The sequence below is a fragment of the Amphiprion ocellaris genome, chromosome 3 (genome assembly GCF_022539595.1).
Source record: "Amphiprion ocellaris isolate individual 3 ecotype Okinawa chromosome 3, ASM2253959v1, whole genome shotgun sequence".
Classification (NCBI taxonomy): domain Eukaryota; kingdom Metazoa; phylum Chordata; class Actinopteri; family Pomacentridae; genus Amphiprion; species Amphiprion ocellaris.
This window is the reverse complement of record NC_072768.1, coordinates 27,562,811-27,589,578: the sequence shown is the minus strand read 5'-3', so window position 1 is coordinate 27,589,578 and position 26,768 is coordinate 27,562,811. Positions and strand designations below refer to the sequence as shown.

At 40.8% G+C, this 26,768-nt stretch overlaps 2 protein-coding genes across 4 annotated transcripts in view; one reads left to right on the top strand and one right to left on the bottom strand.

Annotated features, from left to right (window-relative positions):
* The window catches only part of grm8b (glutamate receptor, metabotropic 8b), a 316,080-nt gene that overhangs the window by 252,174 nt on the left and 37,138 nt on the right, over positions 1-26,768 (top strand). The window contains exon 10 of one of the 3 annotated variants that reach the window (XM_055008542.1): positions 384-809. The exons of the other annotated variants lie outside the window; for them this stretch is intronic. Coding sequence (XP_054864517.1) covers positions 384-404 — 21 coding nt within the window. The 3' untranslated portion in view covers positions 405-809. Of the gene's footprint in view, positions 1-383; positions 810-26,768 lie in introns of those variants that run through there. 3 annotated transcript variants of the gene reach the window in all.
* On the bottom strand, positions 9,278-19,263 carry LOC118470224 (uncharacterized). Its single transcript, XM_035947773.2, has 2 exons — positions 18,708-19,263; positions 9,278-16,909 (listed from the first exon to the last, which is right to left on the bottom strand). Exon 2 carries the CDS (start codon positions 16,157-16,159, stop codon positions 14,009-14,011), a length of 2,151 nt encoding a protein of 716 aa, XP_035803666.1. The 5' UTR covers positions 16,160-16,909; positions 18,708-19,263; the 3' UTR covers positions 9,278-14,008.

Below are 26,768 nucleotides of genomic sequence, written 5' to 3'. Positions count from 1 at the left end.
CAGACAGTAAATAAATGAATGAATATATGCAGATAAACTTATGAACTGTGATCGTCATTGGAAGCAGTTGGTAGAAAAGGTGATGAATTTAGAATGACTTTGAAAATTGGAAAACCAATTGTAGTTTTTAATTTACCCGTTTAGCAGAAGGAAAGTGATACTTGCGTAGCCGTAGTAGTGAGAGGGAGGCCACTACAGGATGTGGAGCTGTGATGATCTGCTGGATAAGTTGGTTCAGGAACGTAGAGACAAGAAGGCACTGTGGCAGGTTTGTTGTTCTCCACCTCACCTCCACCTATTTAAGCTCTGTCCTTTCATTCATTCCCCGTTGGAACATTGACTCACATTCTGTCACTGACTCTGTTTCCCCCCCTTGGATTTAGTTCTCCACACCAAGCCTGTGAACCCCTCATGTGCTTCAGCCCCTTGGACTCTCCTGCTTCCCCCATCCTGGATTTCCCCCTCTTGGACTCCGTTTTGCTCCTACCTGTTCGTGGATATTCCCCAGCCTTCTGTCTGCCAGTTTTGTTCCCCCACTAACTTCTGAATTCCCCAAGCCCGCCTGCTTCGCCCCCTTAGCTCTGTTCCCCCTGGTTTAGTAAGTACATTGTTTGTTTTCTGGTTAGTTAATCCCTGTTTGTTTTTTTGTAGTTGAGCTGTGGTTTTTTGTAGGTGTAGTTTGTAGTTCATTCTTGTCTTATATTTGGTTTAATTTATCATTATCATTATCATTATTTATCATTTATCATTTTTCCCTTTTCTGTATTGGTTTAGTTAGTTTTTGTTAAAATAAAGACCTGTTTCCATTGCCACTGACTTATCTGTGCCTGCGACTGGGTTCTACAACCCCGCCTCTGAAATCTGGTACAACTGTGTCCCACCAGTAGCATGATCACTGTTGTCCCCAGGCAACAGCTGACCTCTGCCTCGCAATTAACCTTAAAACCATCTATAAAGATAAATATAGATCTTATCATCAGCTTATTGCGTTTCTTTAACCGCTATGTAGTGGATGCAAACATAGTCAAGGCTAAGTAACCAAGTTAATGCTAACACATTCACTGTTAAGAATCAAAACATCCCTGCCAATTACCTGTCTTCTCAAACGTAGTCAAAGCTAAGTAGCTAAGCTAATGCTATCACATTCACTGTTAAGAATCTAAACATCTCTGAAAAGTACCTGTCTTCTCAAACATAGTTGCTGTTGCCCGTGACTACGATGAAGACAGGTCGCTAATCTGAAGAGCAAACATCCAATAAGATCGATGTGAATTTTGAGAGATCTCACAAAAGTCTTTGTGAGATCTTACAAAAGTTTCTTGGGATTCTTCCTTTTGTTCCATGTCCCTTTCGGGGCTCCGTAATAAAACATACTTTGTTAAAAAATAAAATAATCAACTTGCAAGTTGGTCTTTCAAACTAATTTCAGACTAAAGCCAAAATAACACCTGCACAATATGTATTATAAAGTGTTGTAGAATACAGCTAGATACACTTTGAACACTGAATTTGTTGCAAAGAATGAAAAACAAGTCTTCATTAATGAGGTTACAACTTCAAAATGTGGGAATAATCATAAGACCTAAGAGTTAGGCTGCTTGTATAAGTTCAAAACAACAATAGACCGTTTTCTGTCTCTAAACATTTTAACTACAAGAGATGATTTGTTTGCAAGGTGGTATTGTCTCTCTACAAACCAGATTCACCCTTTTGTTCTGATAGACTGATGATTGATTAGTTTCTGATCACCACAGGCACAGCCCAGCCTGCTCTGCAGCCTCTTGACAAAAAACTAATTAGAGCAGAATTAAATTTAGCACATTCAGACAACTGTTTTAAGGTTGAGTTTGCTGTAAGCGAGCCTGCCAGATGGAGGATTTTGCTCATTATCTTGTCTGTGGGGAGATCTGGACGACAGGTGGAACGATTCACAGAGAATTCCGCTAAATATAGTCTATCAGTCTTTTTCTGCTGCTACTGTTTAGTTATTGAGTGTGAAGATTTGTTTTAATTAGAGAATTGTTTATCCCAGCAAAACTCTATGACCGACAATATCCATCCATCCATTATCTATACACTGCTTAATCCTCATTAGGGTCGTGGGGGGGCTGACTTAGGGTGAAGGCATGAGACGCTCTGGACAGGTCACCCCTCTATTACAGGGCTACATATAGAGACAAACAGTCTCACTCACATTCACACCTATGGACAATTTAGAATCACCAATTAACCTCAGCATGTTTTGGGGCTGTGCGAGGAAGCTGGAGTACCTGGAGAAAACCCACACATGCATAGGGAGAACATGCAAACTCCATGCAGAATCCTGGGAAGGCAGGAATGAGAACCAGGGATCTTCTAACTGCAAGGTGAAAGTGCTAACCACCAAGCCATTGTGCAGCCTCCCAATAATATCCCTCAATGGTTATTGTCAGTGTGCTTGGAATCTTTGAGTGGTGACCTGAAGATTTCAGAATGTATTGCCAAGTTGCAAATAGCATCCCTTGAAATTCATATCAAAGTGACTTTAAAGTGATAATTATCATTATCATTATTACAATGAAAAAATAAACATTTTTGTGGTACCATCTTAAGATTTAAGGACTCTCATGTTGGAAAAAACAAAAAAAACAAAAACACTGCCACCAAGAAAGACTCTTTTTGTGTCAAGTCGAAAACAGATTTCTACAAAGTAGGGCCAATTAATCAAAATATGAAATGTAAAATAAATTATTGTAAAACTATTCACTCTTTTCATGTCAGTATTTAGTAGATGTACTTTTTGCTGCAGTTACAGCATTGAGCCTGTGTGAATAGATCTCAGCCTTTTACATCTGTACACTGTCTTTTTATCTCCCTGTCACAGATCAAGAATGAACACAGATGACCACCATGACGAATACTTTTCTCGTCTACAGCCTGTTGTTAAGGAACCTCTGTATATTGGTCCTATAACACCAGAGTCAGTATTTTTGATGAAGAACATGAGCTGTTAAAAATTTCCAAGGACAAGTCAGTAAACAAAGCAAACCAGCTGCATAAATGAAATGTTTAAGTTCTGTCTGATACTAGAAATGGTGGACAGCAGCATCAGTGTTACCTCAAGTTGTTTCCACCGTGAGAAATGACTGATGCATCTGAATGTTCAGACCTGCTCAGAAGAAGGTTACATCATCATCCCTGAACAGATGAAAGTGTCACATCAAGTAGCCAGTGATATCTCTCCTTCTGAGGTTTCAGAGAATGGAAATCTGCATATACAGACTGTCGCTTTTGCAACACATTTGAAGTTTTACAGAAAAACTGCATTCAAAATTTATTGCCATTTCACACCTCAGGCCATATTATTCATGATTTAATAAACATTGTTGTGTCTTCTGTTTGACTCCTGCTTGACATAAACATACAAATAATGTGATAGGCTGCATAAAATAAAAACAAGAAAATCAATACACACTTGGAAATCAAGTAAACATTTAAAATTCAAATCCAATTTTGCTTACGTTCATGTCTGAGATTAATTATTCAGTGAAAATGACTCAGGCAGAAATCATTCTGTCACCTCGATACAGGAGGATTTTAAAATATCTCTGTATGAAAATAACTGTGTAAGACGAAGAAATCAGAAAACCTTGTGTTTTTTTTTTTTTTTTTACCAAGAGTTGAAGAAGCGAAAGAGTTAAAATGGCAGTTGAAACAGAACCACTCACAGTTGAAGTTTAAATAGCGGGTAAAAATGCATTCATTCAGTTTAAATCACTTGACGATTCAGTGGAATTGTCAAGACTGAACATAGCTGAAGTGACATTATTACTCCACCAAGGAACATGGCGTATGTTTGTCCGTCCATCCGTCTGTCTGTCTGTTAGCAACATTACTCAAAAACAGACTAAGGGATTTGGATGAAATTTTCATGGAAGGTCAGAAATGACACAAGGACCAACTGATTAGATTTTGGCAGTGATGTGGCTTATAGTGTGGATCCGCGGATTTGTTAAAGATTTCTGTGTCATTGCAAGGTAGCAGCACAGCATTACTCTATGACAACAAGTGAACACTATGTCAGCTGCTTGCTGACAATCACATGATTGTGAGCCTACTACAAATCAACCACTGCGGACCTATCGGGACTTATCTGTCGGAAATTATACAAAGAACAATTGATTAAATTGCTGCATTTCTGACAATGCCATATGGGGGAATGAACAGCCTTGGTGGAGTGCTGCGTTCTCTGAGTGCTTTTCTAGTTTGCAAGTGTGAAGATGCTAAAAAAAAAGCTGATGCCCCCTTAATTTAAGATTTAAGTGAGAACTGGAACTGGATGTGTTGGTTCATTAGGAAGTCTAGGAAGAAAGGGCTTAGTGTCAGTTTAGGAATAAAACTGACGAGAAAGTGCTGATGACACTGAAAGCAATTAAAATGCCAGTACTGAAAGAGTTCAATTACCAGATGATACAGAATCCATTAGGTTCCATTAGGTGGGGCTCTCTGCAAGATGGCGGTGCGCATGTATACAGTGGCTTTGAACTCTCCAGACCGCACTATTGCGGTGTTGGAAATGTGCTTCTCGTTGTTTTTATAGCAGTGACAATAAAGAACTTTTGAACCTTTGAATCACTGATAGTTGAAACATGTACATAAAGGTCTGACAAAAGGAAACATTTTTGTTTGGTTATTATCACTGTAACAGGTTAAAGTGTGTTTAACTCTCAAATCCCTAAAATCCTGTAGCAGGTTTGAAAGGCATTTTATCTTACAAAAATATCACCAAAATGAAACCATTTATCATTTTTTATCATTTACCATGCATCAAAGCCAGATTTTATAAAAACAGACAGAATCAAAATATTTTTTTAAGTTTCCAACAGTGCTTGAAGTACTCATCTGTAATACGCAGCTCAGTGCGGACAGTTATCCAAATCTGAGTTTAAAATTGTGATATTTCACCAAAATCACTTTATTCTTCATGAGTCATATCAAAAACTCAACAAACAAAAAATGTTTGCACTAAACAGAAAGAATTCTGAGTTCCTCGTTGTGAAGCTATTAGTGACTCAGCTGCACATGACAAAAATTCAGGGACTTTTCAGCTGAACTGCGTTTCCACAGAGCAGATAGATAGATAGATAGATAGATAGATAGATAGATAGATAGATAGATAGATAGATAGATAGATAGATAGATAGATAGATAGATAGATAGATAGATAGATAGATAGATAGATAGATAGATAGATAATTTATTAATCCCGAAGGAAATTTAAGTAATGGAAAATGAAAATTAAAAATGGAAATATTTAAATATTTGTAATATGAAGAGTCACTTTTTTTTCCAGTACTGATAACACCTGTGGGCACTTGGAAAAATGCTGTACATGTTGATTCCACATTTTTGAGTTCTCTCTACTTGTAGTCACAGTTGTGAGAGGTGCAGGACTTTATATTGCAATGAAAATAAGCCCACAGTGAGTAAAAATGTCACAGGAACAAAAAAAGAGAAACTGCTCGGAGATCAGAGGGTTACGAAGTAAAACTGCTGAAAGGACTAAAGATACAGAAGTTAGTAAGTAAATTCAGGCGCTGAAAGCAGGTGAAGTGTCAACTGAAATAACTTTTTTTGAGTGTTCAAAACTTTTAGAATATTCAATTTTCCCAGTGTTTGCACAGAACAAATTTAAAAAATGAAGTTAAAAAAATCAATTCAGAAACCAAAATGTATTCTAAACTTTTGACTGATCAAAGTAGCCACCTTTGGCAGCTATAACAGCTAAATACACTTGTGGGATTCTTTCTGTAATGGAAATCAAATGTTCCTCACAAAGTGTCGTTGTTTCTCTGATGTCCGTGATGTGCAGGTGGAGAAGAAACGCCCGTTGACACTGACTTTCTTAATAAGAACTTTATTAAAAGAAAGAACAGTATCGTACAGACAGGAGCTGTCTGGAAGGATGTGGCCCAATGATCCTCCTCGAACAAAGACCAACGGTCAGTTTTTATACCTTCTAGCAACGTATAAAATTACAGCATCTGGTTTACAACCCCACTAAAGAGTGACAACTCCTCAGACAAGACTCCCCTTCTGTGCATTCCTAAGGGTCACAAATCAGCTATAGGTTAACAGTGGACCCCAAAGTCAACACAGCATAGGATTTCTGGAGCCTGAAAACACATCTTCAGTACTTACTACCATCTGTTAAAAGTTCACTCTATGGTCAACAACCACCAGAACCACCTGTTAGTTAAAAGTTCACTCTATGGTCAACAACCACCAGATCAGATACTTCATATTTCCCCCCTTCGGCGCTGACAAAGCGTCGAAAACATCACCATAGTATCGATTACATAGTATACATGACAATTCCTATTTAGCCGTGCTAATCACAGCATAAACTCAACAGTATAACAATTTAACGGAGTGTGAGAGCGAAAAACCTGCCCGGCAGCTATCTTTCCAAATCATCCATCGAACAAACAAGACAGGAAAATTCTCTCACGGTCCCTCTGCCCTAGGCGACCACATATAGTACTCCAAGCCAATTAGACAAAAGGTTCAAACAAGTATGTAAACAAGTAGAAGCGAATACACATGGGAATCCCAGAAATAAAATCAAAAACATCCAATGTCAGGCTGGTCGACCCATCGAACCCTTCAATGGACCTGACCCTGCCTAGCAGTACTGCCCCTAAACAGTCGAAAAAAAGAAAACACCTGAGATCCCAACGTACTCACCTCCTAAGAGAAAACATCCAAGTAATGAACCCCCTGTCATAAACACCTCATATCAGTCATATAGGCATAAAACTCAAAAACTAACATATTAATAGTATCACTAACTCATAATATAAAAATGTAAACAAGAATAAGCATCCAATATTAAAAACAGAGTACATATGGAAACAGAATCCATACAATAGGCATACATGAAAACATGAATATATCAAACTGTCGTCCATCAACAGTTCCAGCCGTAGTATGCCATCACTGTAATGTCCTCACTTCGGATTCTTCCCCCATTGCATTGTCCATATTCAAGCATATGAGTCCATTTGGCTGTAGAGATCTCTGAACGACAGCCGCTCTTTACTCGATTTCCCAGATAGTCTCCTGGGAAGACAAAACACACCAACCAGTATCTTGCAACAACAAACACATCAAACACAGTATAATATATTGCAATATACTAAAAGGTAAAAGTAAAAAATTCAAAAAATCAAATCAAAAACCATAAGTTCCCATTTCCCCCTTTAAAGAACTACAAAAAGAAAAAGTAGGACCACACCAAAAGAGACAGTCAAAAGGGATATTTATCCACCATCTGACTCTCCACGACATCTGCCTCATCTTCACTCAAGGAAGCTCCACTCAATAACGGCATCTGAACGTTGTCACCTGGCAGCACAACACCAACCCATCTCAATATCATAGCCTTCGCAAAGGTCAACAACAACGTACAGAAACAGAACATCACACACAGTGACAAAAGAACCGCTATCAAAATTTGGAGTACAACAGCTCCCATTGGACCCAATTGGTCCTCCAGCCAAACATTAGCAGACCATCCAGCACCTTCCGATGGACCAAACGCATCCCTAATGGCTTGCAACGCATCTATCACACTAGTGATATTATCAGAAGTATCTGGAACCAACGTGTAACAAGCATCCCCAGTTAAATTCAAAGCCACACATAAACCACCCTGTCTGGCCAAAATATAGTCCAGAGCCATATCATGTTTCAACAATGTCAGTCTATGACTCCTCTGAGTATTCGACAAATAACCAAACCCTCTTATAGTCTCATTCGCAAAACCCTGCAGGGTATAAGTGATATTATCAATATGATCAGCCAAAAACGTAACGCCATACCACGGAAGGAGTCCTATACCCCATTTTTCACCCAAACTTATCCTCCAATGGTAGGATTCCAAATTATGAAACTGCGCCAACTCTCTTCTCTTCCTATTTGCAGGAGCAACATTAGACTGAACCTTGTTAGTTGCATTAGTGTCCTTGACAGCCAAAACCTCATACGGGAGTTTCAATGTTGCCATATAACAACACCCTGTCCATCCATTTGGCAAAAACAAATACGCCTTGTCACCACAAACCCACCAAATATCCTTAAAATTTCCTACAGTAACGTTCGCAGGCAAAAGACGATCAAGCACCCACACAGTCTTATTCTGGTTATGGGGCAAACGGAAAGTTACAGGAAACAATTCATGAGGATTTATAAGTTTACCCTTACCCAAATGCATCCTATATTCATTACAACGAGATATTCCCATAAACATTCCAGATCCCATATATGTCTTATTGGAACAGAAACAACCAAAAGCTCTCACAGGTTTCACATCTAATGCATCAGGGAGTGCTGTCAGTACATTCACATGTTGGTCCATCAAATTCACATATGGCAATGTCCTCAGCCAAGAACAAATAGAACCTGGCTGAAATAAAGTTCCCCACAAAGCCTTCAAGGCAGCTGCCGGTGACCCCTGTTGATAAGACAACCATGTTAACGCATTCGATTGACATGGAGCCGCCAACGGATGCGGCACCGTCTCCAAAATCGAAGGCCATGTGCCTGGAGATGGAATTTTCACCAGACATGGACAATTTAGCCTACTAATAGATCTCACAGAATGGGTCACCTGCTGAAACCACAAATTCCTACTTGCCCATGGGTCTGCAATTTTCATCACTGAGGAGTCAAAACCATACGCCTTCCAGTTAGTGTCTCTCTTCCGTAATGTACGCAAAGCCTCAGTCCCATCTTCCGATGTCCAACCATCATTCTGTACCTCTGATATGTTCATCTGAACTGTCTCCAATGAATCTACATCATCATTCTCAACAAGTGGCTCTCGATTGTCTACTTGCTTACTATTGTCAAACAATTCATCCTTCAACTCTATCTGGGACTTTCGCTTCACATCCACTACATCCTTCAATGTCGTAGGCGTCATAGATATAGCAACAGGTATCGGTGTCATCTTTGCGGGCTCTAAACGCCATGTAGATATTGTTACCTTCGGTTTTGTCACAGTCTCCCCTACCATAGTAGTAACCAAAGTAGTAACTGGAGTAGACACAACTGTGGTTAAATGTAATGCATCAGCAACCTTCGGAACCAAAGAAGTAGATGTCTGCTGTACTTTGTCGACTTTTGGCAAAAAAGTTGGTACCATAGTTGTCACCATTTGTGGTTCTTTAACAACTTGGGACTCTTTATTCCTACTCTCATTTATCTCCACTAAAGTCACCACACTAGCCCCAAATTTAACTGTACACCATGCTCCTGTGATTCATGGTGAGAACATCTATAATCACCCTGATCCTCTAACTGAAATCTACGTAGATAAATACTACAGTCTCCTCCCATCTTCAACCTCATGGGGTCATTATTGAACACAAACTTTCCTGAAGGTGATGTATCTGATAAATCAATAATGTTACCATGATTATCTTCCCACTGAACTTGATATCCCTCAATACACTGACATGGAAGCCGAACAGACTTCCTCAGGATCGCTTCAATCCTAGTCCTCATAACGTCTAGGTCTAACCTTTCTCCGGACTGGCCTTGGGCTCCTCGATCCAAGTGGTTCCGCTGACCCTCCTGGAGAGGCGGCACAGCCCTCTGGAGTCTTTGACTCACATTCTTGAGAGACAGATTCTGCTGTTTCCGGGACGTGTTGTAAGTCAACGTCCTCAAATCTCCTTTCCTGTCCATTGACTGAAAAGTCATCTCTGGCATCATCAAAAGTATGCTCAAAATCATCAAGAACATCCACCTCTCCTTCTGGAGTGTGACCTTGGAGGTCCTCATGTACCACTGCTTCTTCAGCAGATTCTCCTGGCACTCCTGAGTCCTCATCATCTCTGCTCTGTAATCGTGGTACCTCTCCCTGTGGTGCTTTAACACAATGCGACAAGTGATACCACGTCGGGGACCCTTTGACCTGTACCGCAGTTCCAGTGCTGCGAACAACTTCAAATGGTCCCTCACGGCGTTCATTAAACCACTTCCTCCTAAACACCTTCACGAATACCTTGTCTCCAGGCTGCACCACGTCCTTCTTTTGCTCATCGAGCTTCTCTTGCACCTCCTCCTGTTTTTGCCTGTCAGAAACATACGTGGATATTCGCTTATGCAAAGCAGCCATGTACTTAACGTACGCTCGCATTTCATCTTCCAAAAGTGCCAAATTCGGACCCTTTCCGCTTGTGCGCAAACAAGGTGTTGGCATCCGTCTTCCCGTAGCCAACTCATGAGGTGTCATACGCAAATCACGGAGCTCGCTCGAACGACACACCATTAATGCTAATGGAAGCGCCGCTACCCAGTTCAAACCTGTGTGTTGACAGATTTTGACAATGCGATTTTTCAACACACCATTCATTTTCTCACAAATACCTTGGCTTTGCGGATGATAAACAGCACCCAGACGTTGTTTAATTCCCAATTTTTGTAGAATCAGTCTCACCGTTTTATCCACAAACTCCTTCCCATTGTCTGAAGATATTCGATCTGGAAGTCCCCACCTACTTATGACCTCACGGCACAAGAACTTAGCAACAGACTGAGCATCCTTTCGCTTGGTTGGACACGCCTCAGGCCAACGTGAAAACCTGTCAACCACGACTAGCATATATCTCTTTCCTCCCACCGGTCTTATCATATCAACAAAGTCCACAACTAGCTCACGCATTGGGCCCTTTGGAGTTGGAATGTGCCCAGGAGGAACCATCACTCCCCTCCTAACATTATGTTTCAGACAAATAATACATCTGCCTATGACATAATCAATCTGCTCAAGCAAGTATGGTGCCCAAAACCCATACTCTTTCGTGATCTTTCTCCTAACTTCCCCCCTTGCAACATGAGCTGGTCCATGCGCTTCATGAATCATCAGACCCAACAGATCTGGCGGTGCCACCATCAACCCCTCATGATTTCTCCATAGACCAGTGGAATCCTGGGTGGCACCTCGGTCCAACCAAAGTTGTTTGTCCATGGCAGATGCAGCTTCTTGCATCAAAATCACATCTCTGAGTGTAATATTATCCTCCAAGTCCACTTCATGGGAAACTAGAAGAACTCTACCCATTTTATCTGCACCTATAACTGCCTTGGCTGCTTCATCAGCCGCTTTATTACCTTGTGTGACCCTTGAAATGTCACTTTTATGTGCTGCACACTTAGCTATTGCTATTTCCTTAGGCCTCATCATTGCATGCAGCAACTTCATAATCTGAGCACAATGTTGTATAGGAGAACCATCTGACTTCTTGAATCCTCGATTCTTCCACACTGCTCCAAACAAGTGACACACATTATGAGCATAGGCTGAATCTGTATATATCGTCACCCGCTTGTCTTCTGCCAACAAACATGCTTCAGTCAGCCCCACAAGTTCAGCCAGCTGTGCAGAGGCAGGTTGTGGTATTACCTCCGCTACCTCAACAACAAATTCATTCCCCTGAAATTTCACTACTGCGTAACCAGCACACAATTTGTCTCCTATTCGATAACAGGATCCATCAGTCCAGTACTCCAAGTCTGGCTCATGCAACGGAAAAGCTTGCAAATCAGACCTGAGCCTTGAGTATTTCTCTGCTTCCTGAACACAATCATGTGGTTCCCCATCCTCTGGAGTTGGCAAATTCTCAGCTGGATTTATTGTAGTACACCTCACCAGGGTGACATCTTCCTGCTCTAAGAGTCTATAATAGTCTCTGAGCCTCGGCATAGTCAATGTATATTTACCATAATTCAAAAGATTTCTGAGACTATGGTGAGTGAGAATCGTGACTGGATATCCCATGGTCACAGACGATGCCTTGTCATACATCAGATAAACTCCCACCAATACTCTATAGCACAGTGGCAACCCCAATTCTACTTCTGAATAGGCCGTAGAATAATAGGAAACAGGCTGAGGACTCATCCCCGTGCCCGTTGGTTGACACAAAACTGCACACGCATATCTACCTCCAACAGAAGTAGACACATACAGCAAAAAGTTCTTGGAGTAATCTGGCAACGCTAACGCTGGAGCTTCTTGTAGTCTCTGTTTGATTGTCTCAAATGCCAGAAGACCTCCTTGTGTCCATGTGAGATTACAATGAAGTTGGGCAGTCCCCGTGTCTTTGATCATGCCTCTCAAAGGTCCTGTCAAACTGGCATAATCCTCTACCCATGCTGAAGAATACCCAGCAATGCCAAGAAACGTCATCATCTCTCTAACAGTTCGCGGTTTTGGAGCCTTCCGAATTGCCTCCAAATGACTGTCAGAAATACTCCTATGTCCTTGGGTTATTGTCTGACCCAAGTAAACCACCTTCTCCTGGCAATACTGCAGCTTCTTCTGAGAGGCTTTGTGTCCTCTCTCAGCCAATATTTGCAACAACTTAATCGAATCCTCATGGCAAATTTCTTTTGTCGATGAACAAATAATAATGTCATCAACATACTGAACAACAGTGCTATTCAAAACCTGATCTATCCCTGCCAAATCATCTTTCAGCACTTTGTTGAAAATATGAGGACTATGTTTAAATCCTTGTGGGAGTCTCTTATACTCATAGAACTGTCCATTGTATGTAAACCCAAATAGCCCTCGGCTTTCTACACTGAGTGGAACACTAAAGAACGCTCCACACAGATCCAACACCGTAAAATATGCAGCCTCTGGAGGAATTTGAGCTAGCAGGGTATGAGGATCCGGCACATCAGCTGGAAAATCAGCAACCACTTCATTCACTGCTCTCAAATCATGTACCATACGATAAGTCTCATCCGGCTTCTTCACTGGCAACAACGGTGTGTTGCTCTGGGGATTCAAAGTTATTCCCAGCACATCTGCTCGCAGCAAACCTTCAATCTGTGGTCCAATCCCTTGAATTGCTTCTTCCTTTAAGGGATATTGGTTCTTCCAGGGAGGTTTGGTTCCCGGTCTAAGTTCAACCTTCACTGGTTGAGCTGACTTCACAAGTCCAATATCTGTGTTATGTCTTGACCACAAACATTCTGGAACCTGTTGCAGCATCTTCTCTCTCATACAGTCTGAGTCTGAGTTAACACTGAAAATTGACTCATGTGTCATCCGTACAGTTTGTGGCTGTCCTTCACCTTGAGCCGAAATCATAATTTTTAGAAAGCGCTGATCTTCGCTTTTCCAGATGGCAAGATTATCCTCTAACGGTATAAAAATAGCCACCTCAGCCTCTGCCATCATTGCTCCTATATGTTTCTGCTCATATCCATCAGCCACCATCAACGTCACATGTGGGACACTCTTCTCAACATCATACTCTCCATCAAGATAATCATTTCTGTTTATCTTCATAGCTGCTCCCTGTGGTCCCAAAATCACACAACATGAACTGAGCTGAACCTGACATGGCTGACGACTCAACCACTCTGTTGGATTGGATCGAGCAGCATCCTTGAAATACTTAAGCGTACAATGAAGTGGGTACTCAGGAAACTTAGCACCCGGTATGTTAGCTGCAATAAATTTCTCCCACACCTTAACTGGCTCCAATAGCTCCGAACTAAGGTTTCCAATCCAAAACACCACAGCCTCAGTCTCTGTTTTCATAAACAGTTGATGTGTAACATCAGTTGGCACCTCCACCAGACAGCCGTCCGGTGTACATCGTATTGTACAATTCAATTTGCACAAAGCATCTCTACCCAAAAGTGCAATAGGTGTGTGCTCAGACACCAGAATAGGTATTTTAGTCTTCAGATTTTTGTAGCAGAGCTCAATTGGTTTTGTGAGAGGAATCAGCTGTTTTACACCCTCAAACCCGATTGTCCGTACCAATTGGCCAGACATGGGGAGGTGTATAGCATCTTCAGGCCGAATGCAGGTAAAAGCAGCTCCGCTATCCACCATCATTTCTAATGGTCGATTATTTACTTTCACCTCTATCGTTGGATCTTGCTCCGGCCCTGACACTACCAGCTGACACCCCCCTTTCAGGTTTTCTGGGCACCCCTAAAACCCTGGCTCCGGACCCCTATAAGGGTTCACTGGTCCCCTGGGCGGGCGTAATAGTCCTCTAAAGCCTCCTCTAAAACCCCCTCTAAAACCTCCTCTAAACATGTTACATTCCCGAGCATAGTGGCCCACTTGTCCACAATTATAACAGACCTCTGGAGGCTGTTGGAAATTCGGATTAAAATTTCCTCCTCTACCTCTTCCAAAATTGCCTCGTCCTCTTCCTCTCCAGTTCTGTGATCCACCAAAGGCTGGCCGTAGGAAGGAAACAGTGGGGACCACAAACGATGGTTGAGACGGTTGAAGCTGAACCTGACCTAACTGCGGTTGTTGTGGCGGCAGATTTGACAAATTTGGTTGATTTTGCATAACCAAAGCCTGCTTCTTATCCTTCCGTCTACTATCTGCTAACTGTATTTGATTAAGCTTTCTGAGAGTTTCTTGGTCCTGCTCTCTCTGTTCGTGCTCCTTTTTACGGTGTAGCTCTACTAAATGAGCTACATGATTAGTATAATCAGCTCTGGTCATGCTCCCCAGAGTAACCACCTCTGCCAGTTTGCTCCTCACTGGTAGGGGCAACCCTTTCTGTATTTTGTCTCGCACAATTGACTGCTCCATTTGATTCAAATCTGGATCATTTCCTGTGACATTTCTCCATGCCTGATGAGCTCTTGACACATAGGCCCTTGGATTCTCCTCCTGTCCCAGTGGCTCAATCAAAATATTATCCGGATGTATATTCGTTGGGAACATATCTCTCAATGCTCTCCACATCCGACCTCGACTGGCAGCAAAGAGTTCTGCATCATTCACAGCAGTCGCCACATATCTGTTAAGACCTGCTTGTTGTAGGATCTCTTCCATCGCAGGGACTCCCAGGAGACCAGCTAAGAGTCGCTTAATGTCTCCCATGGCAGGCTGTGTCCCTACCAGGACCTCCTCTAACTTTGAAATCCAAGGATATGCCCCATCTTGAAGAGTCGGCAACTTTTCAATTATGTCTGACATATCCGTATTCTGCCAAGGCTTATATTCCAGATTCTGGCCTCTAACAATCACTGGACAAATCTTATCTGGCATCTTTGATTCTCTTGAGCGTAAGCTATATCCAAAAGCCTCTGGCTTCTGGGATTTCTTTTTCTTTAGACTCTTCTCCGTCATCCACAACTCCTTTAGGTGTTTCTCAAGTACTCCTCGGTTTTCTGGAGAACTAGCTTTCTCCATATCCACAAGACATTTATCTATGGTTCTCTGAACCTCTCTTAAAGCTTGTCGTCTCTCACTCCCTGCTCTACTACTGAATACTAATGGGGAAGAGTATAAGGGACCCTCACTCTCTGAGTCTTCATCACTCTCTCCATCCTCACTCTCATCAGTCTCGTCCTTTCCTGGGTCCCCTTCCTTCACTGACCTATCTCCCCTTTTCTCTGCTTTGGCCAAAACCCGTCTCACTACTGGATCATATCCACCCACAGCCTCATCTGACTCCTGACTATCCTCTCCTATTTCCAGCCTCCTGTATCTCTGTCCACCCCGAGTCTCCAGATGGGTCTTCTTCGATTTGCATTTGGAGCTTGGATACATCTCTATTGTTGTTCTAGCCGTGCCCATCTCTATTATTTGGTCATCCTCGTCCTTAATGTGATAGTCACCCTCCTGTTTGATCACTGGGAGCTGAGGATAGACATCAGCAAACTTAACCTGCTCCACATAAGGTGGGGGATTCTTTATCGACGCTGTATGTGAGAAAGGTGCATTAACCTTCTCCATCAGCTTCTCTGTCTCCTTGACATTTGTTACAATCTCTTCTGCTGTCCACACCTTCCGGTCTTTTGCAGCCTTCAACAGTTTTTGTCCTTCCTCTTCGAAGAACTTCATGATACCCAGCTCCTTTTGTCTCTTCTCAATACGTCTCTGTCCTTTTTTCCCTTTCTTTTGGCCGGCCTTGTGAGTGGATATTAGCACTTGCATCGTTTTGATCACATCAGGATTGAGAGTCCCCTCTACTGGCCAAGGTTGCTCGATATCAGGCCACCGCTTGTGCCATTTCTGCGACATTTTTACAATGCCCTTAACAAGAGGATTGTTCTTTTGTACAACATCAACAGGAGTGATCACTTTTAAAGCTTTAATGTCCATCTTTGACATTGTGTCACCGACCTTGTGTCCCTGTCTTTCAAATCAAAATAAATAAAAACAAATGAAATAAAAAAGCTATATAAAAAGCACTGTATTACACAGCAAATGAAACAAAATGAAATAAATTTGCCAACCTCAGAGGAAACCACAAGCTCATCAATAAAGACCAAGCCACATGATTATCACCCAATTCCCAAATCATCCAAGAATTACAATATCCAATCACAAATCAACTTCAATGGAACCAAAGCCATACACAACTAAATGAAACTACCATCAATGAATCTCTACCATATTCAAACCAAATAATCAATCCAAAAAATAGTTAATTAGATTAATAGTGATCCATTAATCAATTGAATGCCACAGATGGTCAGTCCGTTGCCAAGCTTCCTCTCATATGATCACAACATGTGATACCCCAGGTGTTTGTGTGACCAGATGTGCCTTATTGACCCCAGACTAAAAAATTATCTAAGTCAAACTACAAAGGAAACACCATAGACCTATATATGAAAACCATCTGATTACATATCCCTAATATCAGTCATAAGTAATTGTATGCACACATAAGCAAATACAAATACTCATTAAAAAGAGTTTGTGGACAAAATCAGACTAGCCTTGATGATGTTGGGTGCAGGAGCCACACGTGTTGTCATCCGCAAAGCCTCAGTTCGTGTAGAGCACAATCAGCTGTCCCCCCATCTGACCTTTGGAGGACCGGAATTCAGACGCATTCCACCATCTCTTCCCCAACTCACATTCATCACAATCAAATAAAAGAAAGGAAAGAGAAACAGAACAAAAGTTCAATGTCTTATATTCACTTTAAATCATCATATAATAATCAATTCAACAGACTTTGTACACATTATTCACCAACATTGATATTATTTTAATCTATCACAATGGGAATGTTCCCTACAAAGTCTCTCTATAAACAATTAATAGGCACAAACCTATCGTATCTATCATATTATTCTACAAAGAAATCCCTTACTTTCATTTTATATTCATTCTAAACATATATCATAATTGTATTTATATTATGTATTATCAATTTAAAATCAAACGAGGGAGTATTGAAGTGCGCTCAAATCCAACTGTAAGTTCTCAACCACAGTTCTCTTTTTCTCTCATCCAGAAAGAGAGAAAAGAGAATGCGAGATTACACACCACACAATCAACCAATCAATCCACCAGTACCATCCACAAAATCAAGATGTACCATCTGACCCTAAAGAACTTTATTGGTTTTCTTTCCCTATGTGTGTTTTCCCCTCTAAAATATTTAGTTATGCTTATGCAAACAGAATGTCCTCACTGGTCTCTCGGACTCAGCAAAGCTCATATATCTCATCAAATATATAAACGTCCACCATGAGGCTCATACACATTATCAATTCACAATAGTCCTTTATAAGGCTCATTTATTTCATTATATTAGCAATATTACAGAAAGTCCTCAATGTGGCTCATATATATTAGCAGACAAAAAGGCTAATACATTTTAACACTAAAGAAACGACAATGTCTCTCCTTCTAAATGGTTACATCCCAACCTATATGTATATATTCATTAACAAGAAATCTCTTATATAATCCATTCACACATTACAGCACATACCAGTCTTTCACACACAACAGCAGCACACGCACACACGCAGGGCGGGGGCAGCTAAGACAGAGCGCTGACAAGACACAGACGCAGCTACTGGCGCAAGCACAAACCAGAAGCAATCAATCAACCCACAAACAAACAAATCAGATCCATAAAATAAAACATACAGGCCTATTTAACATCATCCAAAAACACAGTCAACCATCGATCCCGGAACCAAATCATTCACACATATCCTAAAAGCATGCTTGAGCCGCTCCTTTAACTTTACTCTTTCTCTTATCATCTAAATTTGTGCTACCATTCTGGGATATAAATCATCCAATCGAGAAGCTGCTTCGGACACCGTGACGTCTTTCGGTGGGAACTTGAGAGGGAACTTATTTACGATTGAATATAATCATTATATCCCCAGTTCTATGAACCGACCTGCTACATGTAGGCTATTCACATAACAGGGTTTGTGGCCAGTGCTACCTGCCTCCCAGAGGGCTTTGTCCAAATCTGCGGCTTGTCCTTAACTACTTTCCATTTCAACTCAGTAAAAACACATCTATTCATAGGCTCCTCGAGCCCTCTATTTTTGTCTCTTTTCTCAAACTCTATCCTCTGCTCTTCTCTTCTTTCCTATTCTCTATTATGCCAATCACTAACCCTGGCCAGGGATAAACTCTACTGCTTTGGTTTCTATACTATTTTCCTACGATCTCACTTCAACTTCTATTTCTCCTATCCCAACATTTATCTACTCTATTCTATCCCCACTTTACCTAATTATGCGCAATTAACCCCAATTTAGACGGAACATCGCTCCAAACACCAACACATCACAGAACATCAGCGCACATAATTCTAACAGTGCAGCACATCAGCAAAAGCCCCACAGCCCCCATGAGCAAATCAGCGTCCCAATTAAGTGAGAAACCAGCTCACCTGACGCGTCGAATCAGGACGGTGAAGAGCGACCAAGGGAGCTGCCAGCCGCCGACGAATTCCGCATCTGATCCTGTTCGTGACGCCACAAATTTGTCGTTGTTTCTCTGATGTCCGTGATGTGCAGGTGGAGAAGAAACGCCCGTTGACACTGACTTTCTTAATAAGAACTTTATTAAAAGAAAGAACAGTATCGTACAGACAGGAGCTGTCTGGAAGGATGTGGCCCAATGATCCTCCTCGAACAAAGACCAACGGTCAGTTTTTATACCTTCTAGCAACGTATAAAATTACAGCATCTGGTTTACAACCCCACTAAAGAGTGACAACTCCTCAGACAAGACTCCCCTTCTGTGCATTCCTAAGGGTCACAAATCAGCTATAGGTTAACAGTGGACCCCAAAGTCAACACAGCATAGGATTTCTGGAGCCTGAAAACACATCTTCAGTACTTACTACCATCTGTTAAAAGTTCACTCTATGGTCAACAACCACCAGAACCACCTGTTAGTTAAAAGTTCACTCTATGGTCAACAACCACCAGATCAGATACTTCAAAAGTTCTTCCCAACTCTGTTGCAGAAGTTCCCATAAATGTGTGGCACTTGTAGGTTGCTTTGCTTTCACGCTTCTGTCCAGTTCATCCCAAACCAGCTCCATAGGGTTGAAGTCTGGCGACTGTGCTGGCCACTCCATGTTTTCAAGCTTACTATCTTGTTCTTTTTTCTTAAAGTAGTTCTAGCATAGCTTGGACTTGTGTTTTAGGTCATTATCCTGCTGGAACATACCAGAGGGTACGGCATGGTGCTGCATTTTTGAGTGTTAATGATGATCTGTCTCTCTTCTATTGTTGTCTTCTCCTCACCATTTTAATAGCAACACACTACTTTCTGCAGTACAATAACGTTCAAATAATGCTCTGGAGGGTATGATGCCATGGTGTGTTCCAACACTACTTTTTAGCAGACAGAGAGGGTTGTAAGTAATCAAGACAAGTTGGGATACCTGTAGGATTTGGTAGCACCAACTTTTAAGGCTTGATCAACCTCCATTGCTGCAGAACACCTTTAAGTTGTTAACCCATTTCTTGTTCCCTGAAAAAGGCCTTTTTGTATAATTCTGAAATGTATATTATTTTTTAGTTTTGGGTAATCTTACCTTTTTTTTGAACCCCTGCAGGTCACCACTTACCTTTGTACCATTTCAAGCTAGTCATTGGACTTGAACTACTTGAATTTCAATAAAAAACTGGAAAAACTGGGGCAATCTAAAACTTTTCACCGACAATATATAAAAACTGAAGGAAGATGTGATGGGTGAAAATTCAGCTCTAAAAGCAGTTGAAGTAAATTGTAGAGTAGCTGATATTAATTTGTTCCAAAAAAATGGGCACAATGTGCACAAGTGAATGCCCTATTTACATCTGGTATTTACACTCAATCTGTATCTGAATCCTTACATCTAATCCATGGGTCCCAAAATCCTTCTGCATGATTGGACTTTCCAAGGGCAGGTTTAAAGTCTTCTTTGAGGGGAAACCTGTGAGGAATTTCTCTATACATGACACAGAAAACTGAGACCTACTTTGAAAAAGAAACAGGAGATGACTGGGCTTTAGTTTAGTTTGTTTACAAGCAGGAACTGAAGAGAACATGTGGTAGGTGCTGTTCTTAAAGTAAAATGTCAACAGTCAGACACTAGATTCCATTCAAGGCTGCAAATACGCAGGAGGTCAGAGGTCAGCCTGTTCATTTAATGAGGGATGAGTGATGCCGATCAACAGTCAGTTTGACCTTTCTGTTGCTTCACTTTGAAGGTTGAAGATGCTCAGAGATGCATAGTCAGTCAGTTCAAAGAAAATATGAAGCCCAAACAATCAGAGAGAACTGAGTTTAACTGAAAGAAATGGTCCAATGATTTGGTGTAGATGCATTAATGTGTATTTTTCATTGTTAATGAAGTGGGATCTTGTCATGGGGTGTTTCTGTTATTTTGTACATCCATTGTGTTGAAAACCTCCTGACATTCTCTTCTTGCAATTCCCAGAAGTTCCAAACTTTTTACACTCTGCTGATTAATTAAGAAACATTTTTACTTCCCTCTTAGCATTGAAAACTCTCTGCCACCATCCTCCAGCTTTACACTTTTTTCATCTACAAACAAGAAAGTTTAACTCCATAATGCTGTATATACTCTTCTGAGATGAATAATTTCATGGAGTTTCATCATCATCATTGCTCTGACACACAGTCCCTATAAAAGCGAAGGTAAAAACAGCATCATTATGTCAACAAAGACTCTGGTTACTGCTCTCTGCTCATGTGCAGGGAGTTTATGCATCCCTGCTTTCTCAATTTTGATTAGAAGATGAATGAATCAACAGGAAGTCAACTCTGAGACCAACCTTTGAAGAAATAATTAAGTAGATGTGATCTGAATGTCTTAAGGTAGCTGGAGATTGATGTTTAGGCAAGCACTTCTTCCCTTTGATCACATCAAGCTCTAATAATGCAGATTTAGTAATTTCATGCCTCTGGGCACTCGAGGTCTCCTCACCTTTTTACTAATTGAGATTACTACTATTAAAGAGTTTATCGATTTCTACAGATGCAGTCATTTATTTTGACTTGCAACCTTGCTCACTACATGAACTGCTTGATGGACCTGCCAGTGACAGAAATGAATTAACACCTTTATACTGCTTTCAAAGTGCAGTATTGGAGGGACTTAACCCTTTCCACCCTGGAAGTCCCTGAGCGTGGTACATGCAGGTCGTCTGGTACTACTAGTTTGACTGGGTGCAGCATTATTGAGCTTTATTTGTGTTGCGTCAAATTTTATCGAGTTACATATCGACACCCTCTTAAAATGATGGCCTAAGTCATTTTTTTCAGGTTTTTCAGGAAACACAAAAAGCTGAACCACACCACACTGAACCTTGACCTAGGGGGTAGAATCGCATAATCTGTTCAACTGAGGATGTAGGCAATTTTACCAGAGTTGGCCAGCATCATGAGGAGAGGATTTAGGCAAAAAAGTAACTTTTGTCAAAAAACGACTTAGGCCATTATTTTAGAAAGGTGACGATATGGGAGTTTATAGAACAGGTTCAATACAGTCACTGTCATAGAACCATTGCTCTTAGTCAGTTAATATAAAGCTGTGGTAAGCAGTATAGTTTTGGCATCATTAAGCAAAAATACCACACAAATGTTTCATCATATTGTAACCAAGTGATGGGAGGAGGAAACCAGACTTCTGCACCATTTTTGTTTCTCTGTTTTCTGATTTTACAGAATCAGTGACAGGAGACTTTGGCCACAAGATTTTTCAACCACATCACCCAAGGATTGTTTGAAATCTCATCGTATCTAAAGTGTTTGATATTTACGGGTGAAAGTCAGGATGGGTATGATTATCACGGAAGCACCTGGAGCAGCAGACACCATTGCAAAGCAGCACATAACATTCTATGAACATCGAGGGTAACATTAGCCACAGATATTAAAAGTAAATTAAAATCTCACCTCGAGTTCTCGCTGAAGAATAAACAAACCATCGTGATAGAGATTTCTAAAAAAGAACTCTCATGTATCTGTTAATGCCTATGTATGTGCATCATAGTAACCTTCCTAGACAAGAGAGCACAGTACTCCACCAAGGCTGTTCATTCCCCATAAGGCATTGTCAGAAATGCAGCATTTCTTTTTTAGAATTGCAGCATTTGTTAATACTGATGATCAAAAGTCATGGCAACATAGAATGTGGCCATTTAATATAGATGTACCCACAAACAAAATGACTTTGCGCTGAGCACAGGTATGTGTTATGCATGTGTACGTCCATACATGTACGTATGTATGGATACTGAATTGCCAGACCTAAATATGTAGTGGGCGGTTGGAATTGATGGGATTCGGAAACATGCCCACAATTTAATCAATTGTTCCTTGTATCATTTCCGACAGATAAGTCCCAATAAGTCCACAGCAGTGGATTTGTAGTAGGATTGCAATCATGTGATTATCAGCACACGGCTGCTGTAGTGTTCACTTGCAGTCATAGATTGACAACGTTCATTTTGTTGTTTAGTTATATTTGATTAGCAATTCTTTTTATCTGACAAAGTTAGTAAGGGTAATCGTTTTACTTTGCCAACATGTTTTGACTACGTCTGCAGTCTTCCTTAGAGTGCCATCTGACGTGTGAGGACATGTCCTTTTTCATCAGGTGACCGGTCGGACAGATCTGTCACAGGATGCTCTGAAAAAGAATTGCTAATCAAACACTTGTAGTCATAGTTACAGTGATGCCGTTGCCGCTATCTTGGAATGATTCAGAAATCTTGAACAAATCCGGGGATACAGAATATAATCCACATCACTGCCAAAATCTAATCACTTCGTCCTTGTGTCATTTCTGACCTTCCCTGAAAATTTCATCCAACCATTTTTGAGTAATATTGCTAACCAGCAAACAGACGGACAGACAAACAGACAGATAAACCCACAGCAATCGTCACATAACTTGTGTGAGTCTCCCTAAGAATTTTCTAACTCAGACTCTCTCTCTTTTTCATACTAAGTATGTATTGGTTGTACTTAGTGGTTAGCACTTTCGCCTTGCAGCTGAAAGATCCCTGGTTTGTGTCCCAGCCTTCTCCCAGATCTTTCTGCATGGAGTTTGCATGTTCTCCTGTGCATGCGTGGGTTTTCTCCAGGTACTCCGGCTTCCTCCCATAGTCCAAAAACATGCTGAGGTTAATTGGTGACTCTAAATTGTTCATAGGTGTGAATGTGAGTGTGATTGTTTGTCTCTATATGTAGCCCTGTGATAGACTGGCGACCTGTCCAGGGTGTCCCCTGCCTTCACCTCAAGTCAGCTGGGATAGACTCCAGCCCCCCTGAGACCCTAATGAGGATTAAGCGGTGTATAGATGATGGATGGATGGATGGATGGATGGATATATTATTAGCATTATAGCAAGTTGTTGCTTCATAGTCTCTGTTTTGTTTCCATCTGGTTCCTCATAAGAACATGTGAGGTGGTGTTCTGCTTCCTCTGGCACAGTAATCTTAATAATGTCCTCTTGGGTAATGTGACAGTATTTTCCAGCCTTGAAGAGTGTGCATGTCTCTGATTAGAGAGAAGAACATTTGTGAAGTTTCTTCTTATGCGGGTGATGCAACTTGATTACAAAATCTTGACAGATTTTGTAACTTGCGTATGAGTGCAGCCAAAGTGTAAAGAACAAGAAAGTCCACAGTGAGAGGAGGAAGTGGAGACACGAAGGGCGAGCAGAGTTTGAATTCTCTGTGACGCCACAATTAAATATTAATTTTTAGCTTGACTGTTTTTGCATGTTTTAAACATGTGAATGTGTCTTTTTTTCCCCCATGCCTTTTCCACATTTCTGCCTACCCCAGCTTGAATGTCTATTTTAAGCTTCTGTGACTAGTCAAGAAATAATCGGATTTATAATCTCCCAGTGAATAGTCATGCAGATGAAATCAGTGTTTTTCAAGATTGTTGCGGCCTAAAATGACTAAATTCATGGCAGCTTTTCTAAAAAATTGCGATGTAAGTTGCAATGTTCTAAGCTTATTTGTTGTGATGAAACTGTGGGAAACAGTGACAATTGCTAATAAGTTGTATTTTTTTTCAGCTTTTAGAACATGTTTCACTATTTTAATTGACAATATTTATTCCAAAACTAATTCTTTAACATGCTCCAACCCATTTACACAAGCTTGCACACCACGATGGGAAATTAGCACCAGCCAGATACTGGTTTAACATGAAGTGGTTGGTAGATTTAAGGGGCACAAAGTGATCATTTACTATTGATTGAATCACATTTGGACATATCTATCAGCAGCTTAAAAAGTTAATTTCACATCCTGGCACACACGTATTCCCACACACACGCTCACAGCTTGTCACGTCAGTTAACAAGAAAAGCACTCAGAGAGAACAGTACTCCACCAAGACTGTTAATTCCCTGACCTTTGCACTGAGCACAGGTGTGTGTTGTGCATCTGTACGTTATGTATGGTACATATTTAGCGTGAGCTAAATATGTACCGGGCAGCGGGAATGATGGGACTCAGAAACACCCCCACAATTTAATCAATTGTTCCTTGTATCAAGTCTACAAGTCCACAGCAGTGGATTTGTAATAGGATCGCAATTATGTGATCATCTGCGGGCTTCTGAGGTAGAGTTTACTTGTTGTCAGGTTACCATGCCGCTATCAAACGGCGTGCCGCTATCTCAACGGGAAATCCTTAACAAATCCCTGGATCCAGACTATAAGCCGCATCACTGCCAAAATCTAATCACTTGGTCCTTGTGTCATTCCTGACCTTCCCTAAAATTTCATCCAAATCCGTTGGTCCGTTTTTGAGTCATGTTACTAACAGAGGAATGATCCACATATGCCAATCGTCACACAACTCCGCCGTGTTCCTTGGCGGAGTAATTAATCTAACTTACCTTCATTCTTTCAGTGCTCACAACAGATCTAGATGCAACAGGTTTCCTCACTGTGATTTGTCTGGTCTGTGGTCCGCTCGCCTCAGCCATTCTCCTAATATGTGTTTGTCAATTGAAGATTTTTTTTTTTTGTATTCCACCACAATACATTGGAATACCTCCACTTTCATGAAGAATATCATGGAATTGTTTTGCATGGTCTTTAGCAATAATTTTTGTTGGTAAATGAGAGACATTAGTATTGCACATCTGCATCTTCAAACCATAAACAAGGAAGTGAATATAATGAAGTGCGTGCATTACATTTGTGCTGGGGACTGCTATGATTGGTGGAACTCATGGGAGGCTGGCCTGCGGAAAAGTTGCAGTGATTGGACAAAATTGCAAGGTTGCGCAGAATTTCTGGAGATTGGTTGAATTTGCGTGAATTGGTGTGATCGCAACATCGCGAATTCCTGGAGAGGGTCGTTCCAGAATTGGAGGACATTTTGGCTTCAAAATTTTTGAAAAATAAACCTCCTCTTTTACAATTTTTTGCTACATATTCATCAATAATAGGTAATAAACTATCAAAGGCTTGATTGGCTCAGCTTACACATCAATGGTCTCATTTTTTCCCCCATGTTTTGTTGTTTGCTAACCCTACTCTAATCACAGTGACAGGGTTGCTAATCCATGCTAATGGTAGCTTTTCCTCAGAAGTAGAAGCTAAATATTTAGCTAGCTGTCACTGGTGACCAAGAGGACAAACTTACTGATGGGAAAAACTAAAGAAAAAAATAAAAAGAATTTGTCTTATCCTGATAATATGCATAACAGGGTTGCATGAGGTAGAGTGAGACACTCAGCCAAGGCTGAAAGTGTTGTGAAAATATGAAAAATAGAAAAGAGGACATAGCTTTGCTCTACTCATTCTTCAGGAAAACTGTTTGATGATGTAAATTCCAGTGTATCTTGTGATTTACTGTTTTCTTCTTCTTCTACCAGCTAAAAAGGTTATGCTAACAGGGTTGTTGTGGGACATACATTCCATGCATGATAATTATTATTTAAAATATTATGTTGATTAAAAAAAGTTTCCACAATTACAAGAGGCATCAATGACGAAAATAATACCAAAAAAGGAGATTTAAGTTTCATTTAAACTGCTTAATTTGAGATTCAATTTGGTCATCAGGGGCGTGGGACAAGAGTAAAATGGCATATTAGGAGTAACTCCAGACTTATTTGGTATTTTTAAAAATATTTTCAAACATTCTTTTCTCCTATTTTTTGTTTTAGATTTGGTCTCTGCATGTTTTAGTATTTTGTACATGGATAATTTGACATTCGATGAGTGGACGTAAAATGTCCTCCAATTCCGAAATGACCCATGATGTGTTAATTGGTGAACATTAGAAGTGCTTGTAGGTATGCCACTCCTCTCATAAAATTGTGATACTTATTCTGTATGTGCGTATGGTCTGACTTTTCTCTGCTTTATTTCAGTTTATTAAGCCTCTACCTTTTTAAGAAGGATGGCACCATGGACTTCAAGGCCGTGTGCATGCACTGGTCATGGGCGGG

Bases quoted from the DNA above. Each gene is read 5' to 3' on its own strand.
- LOC118470224 (XM_035947773.2), bottom strand. From the start codon at position 16,159: ATGTCAAAGATGGACATTAAAGCTTTAAAAGTGATCACTCCTGTTGAT.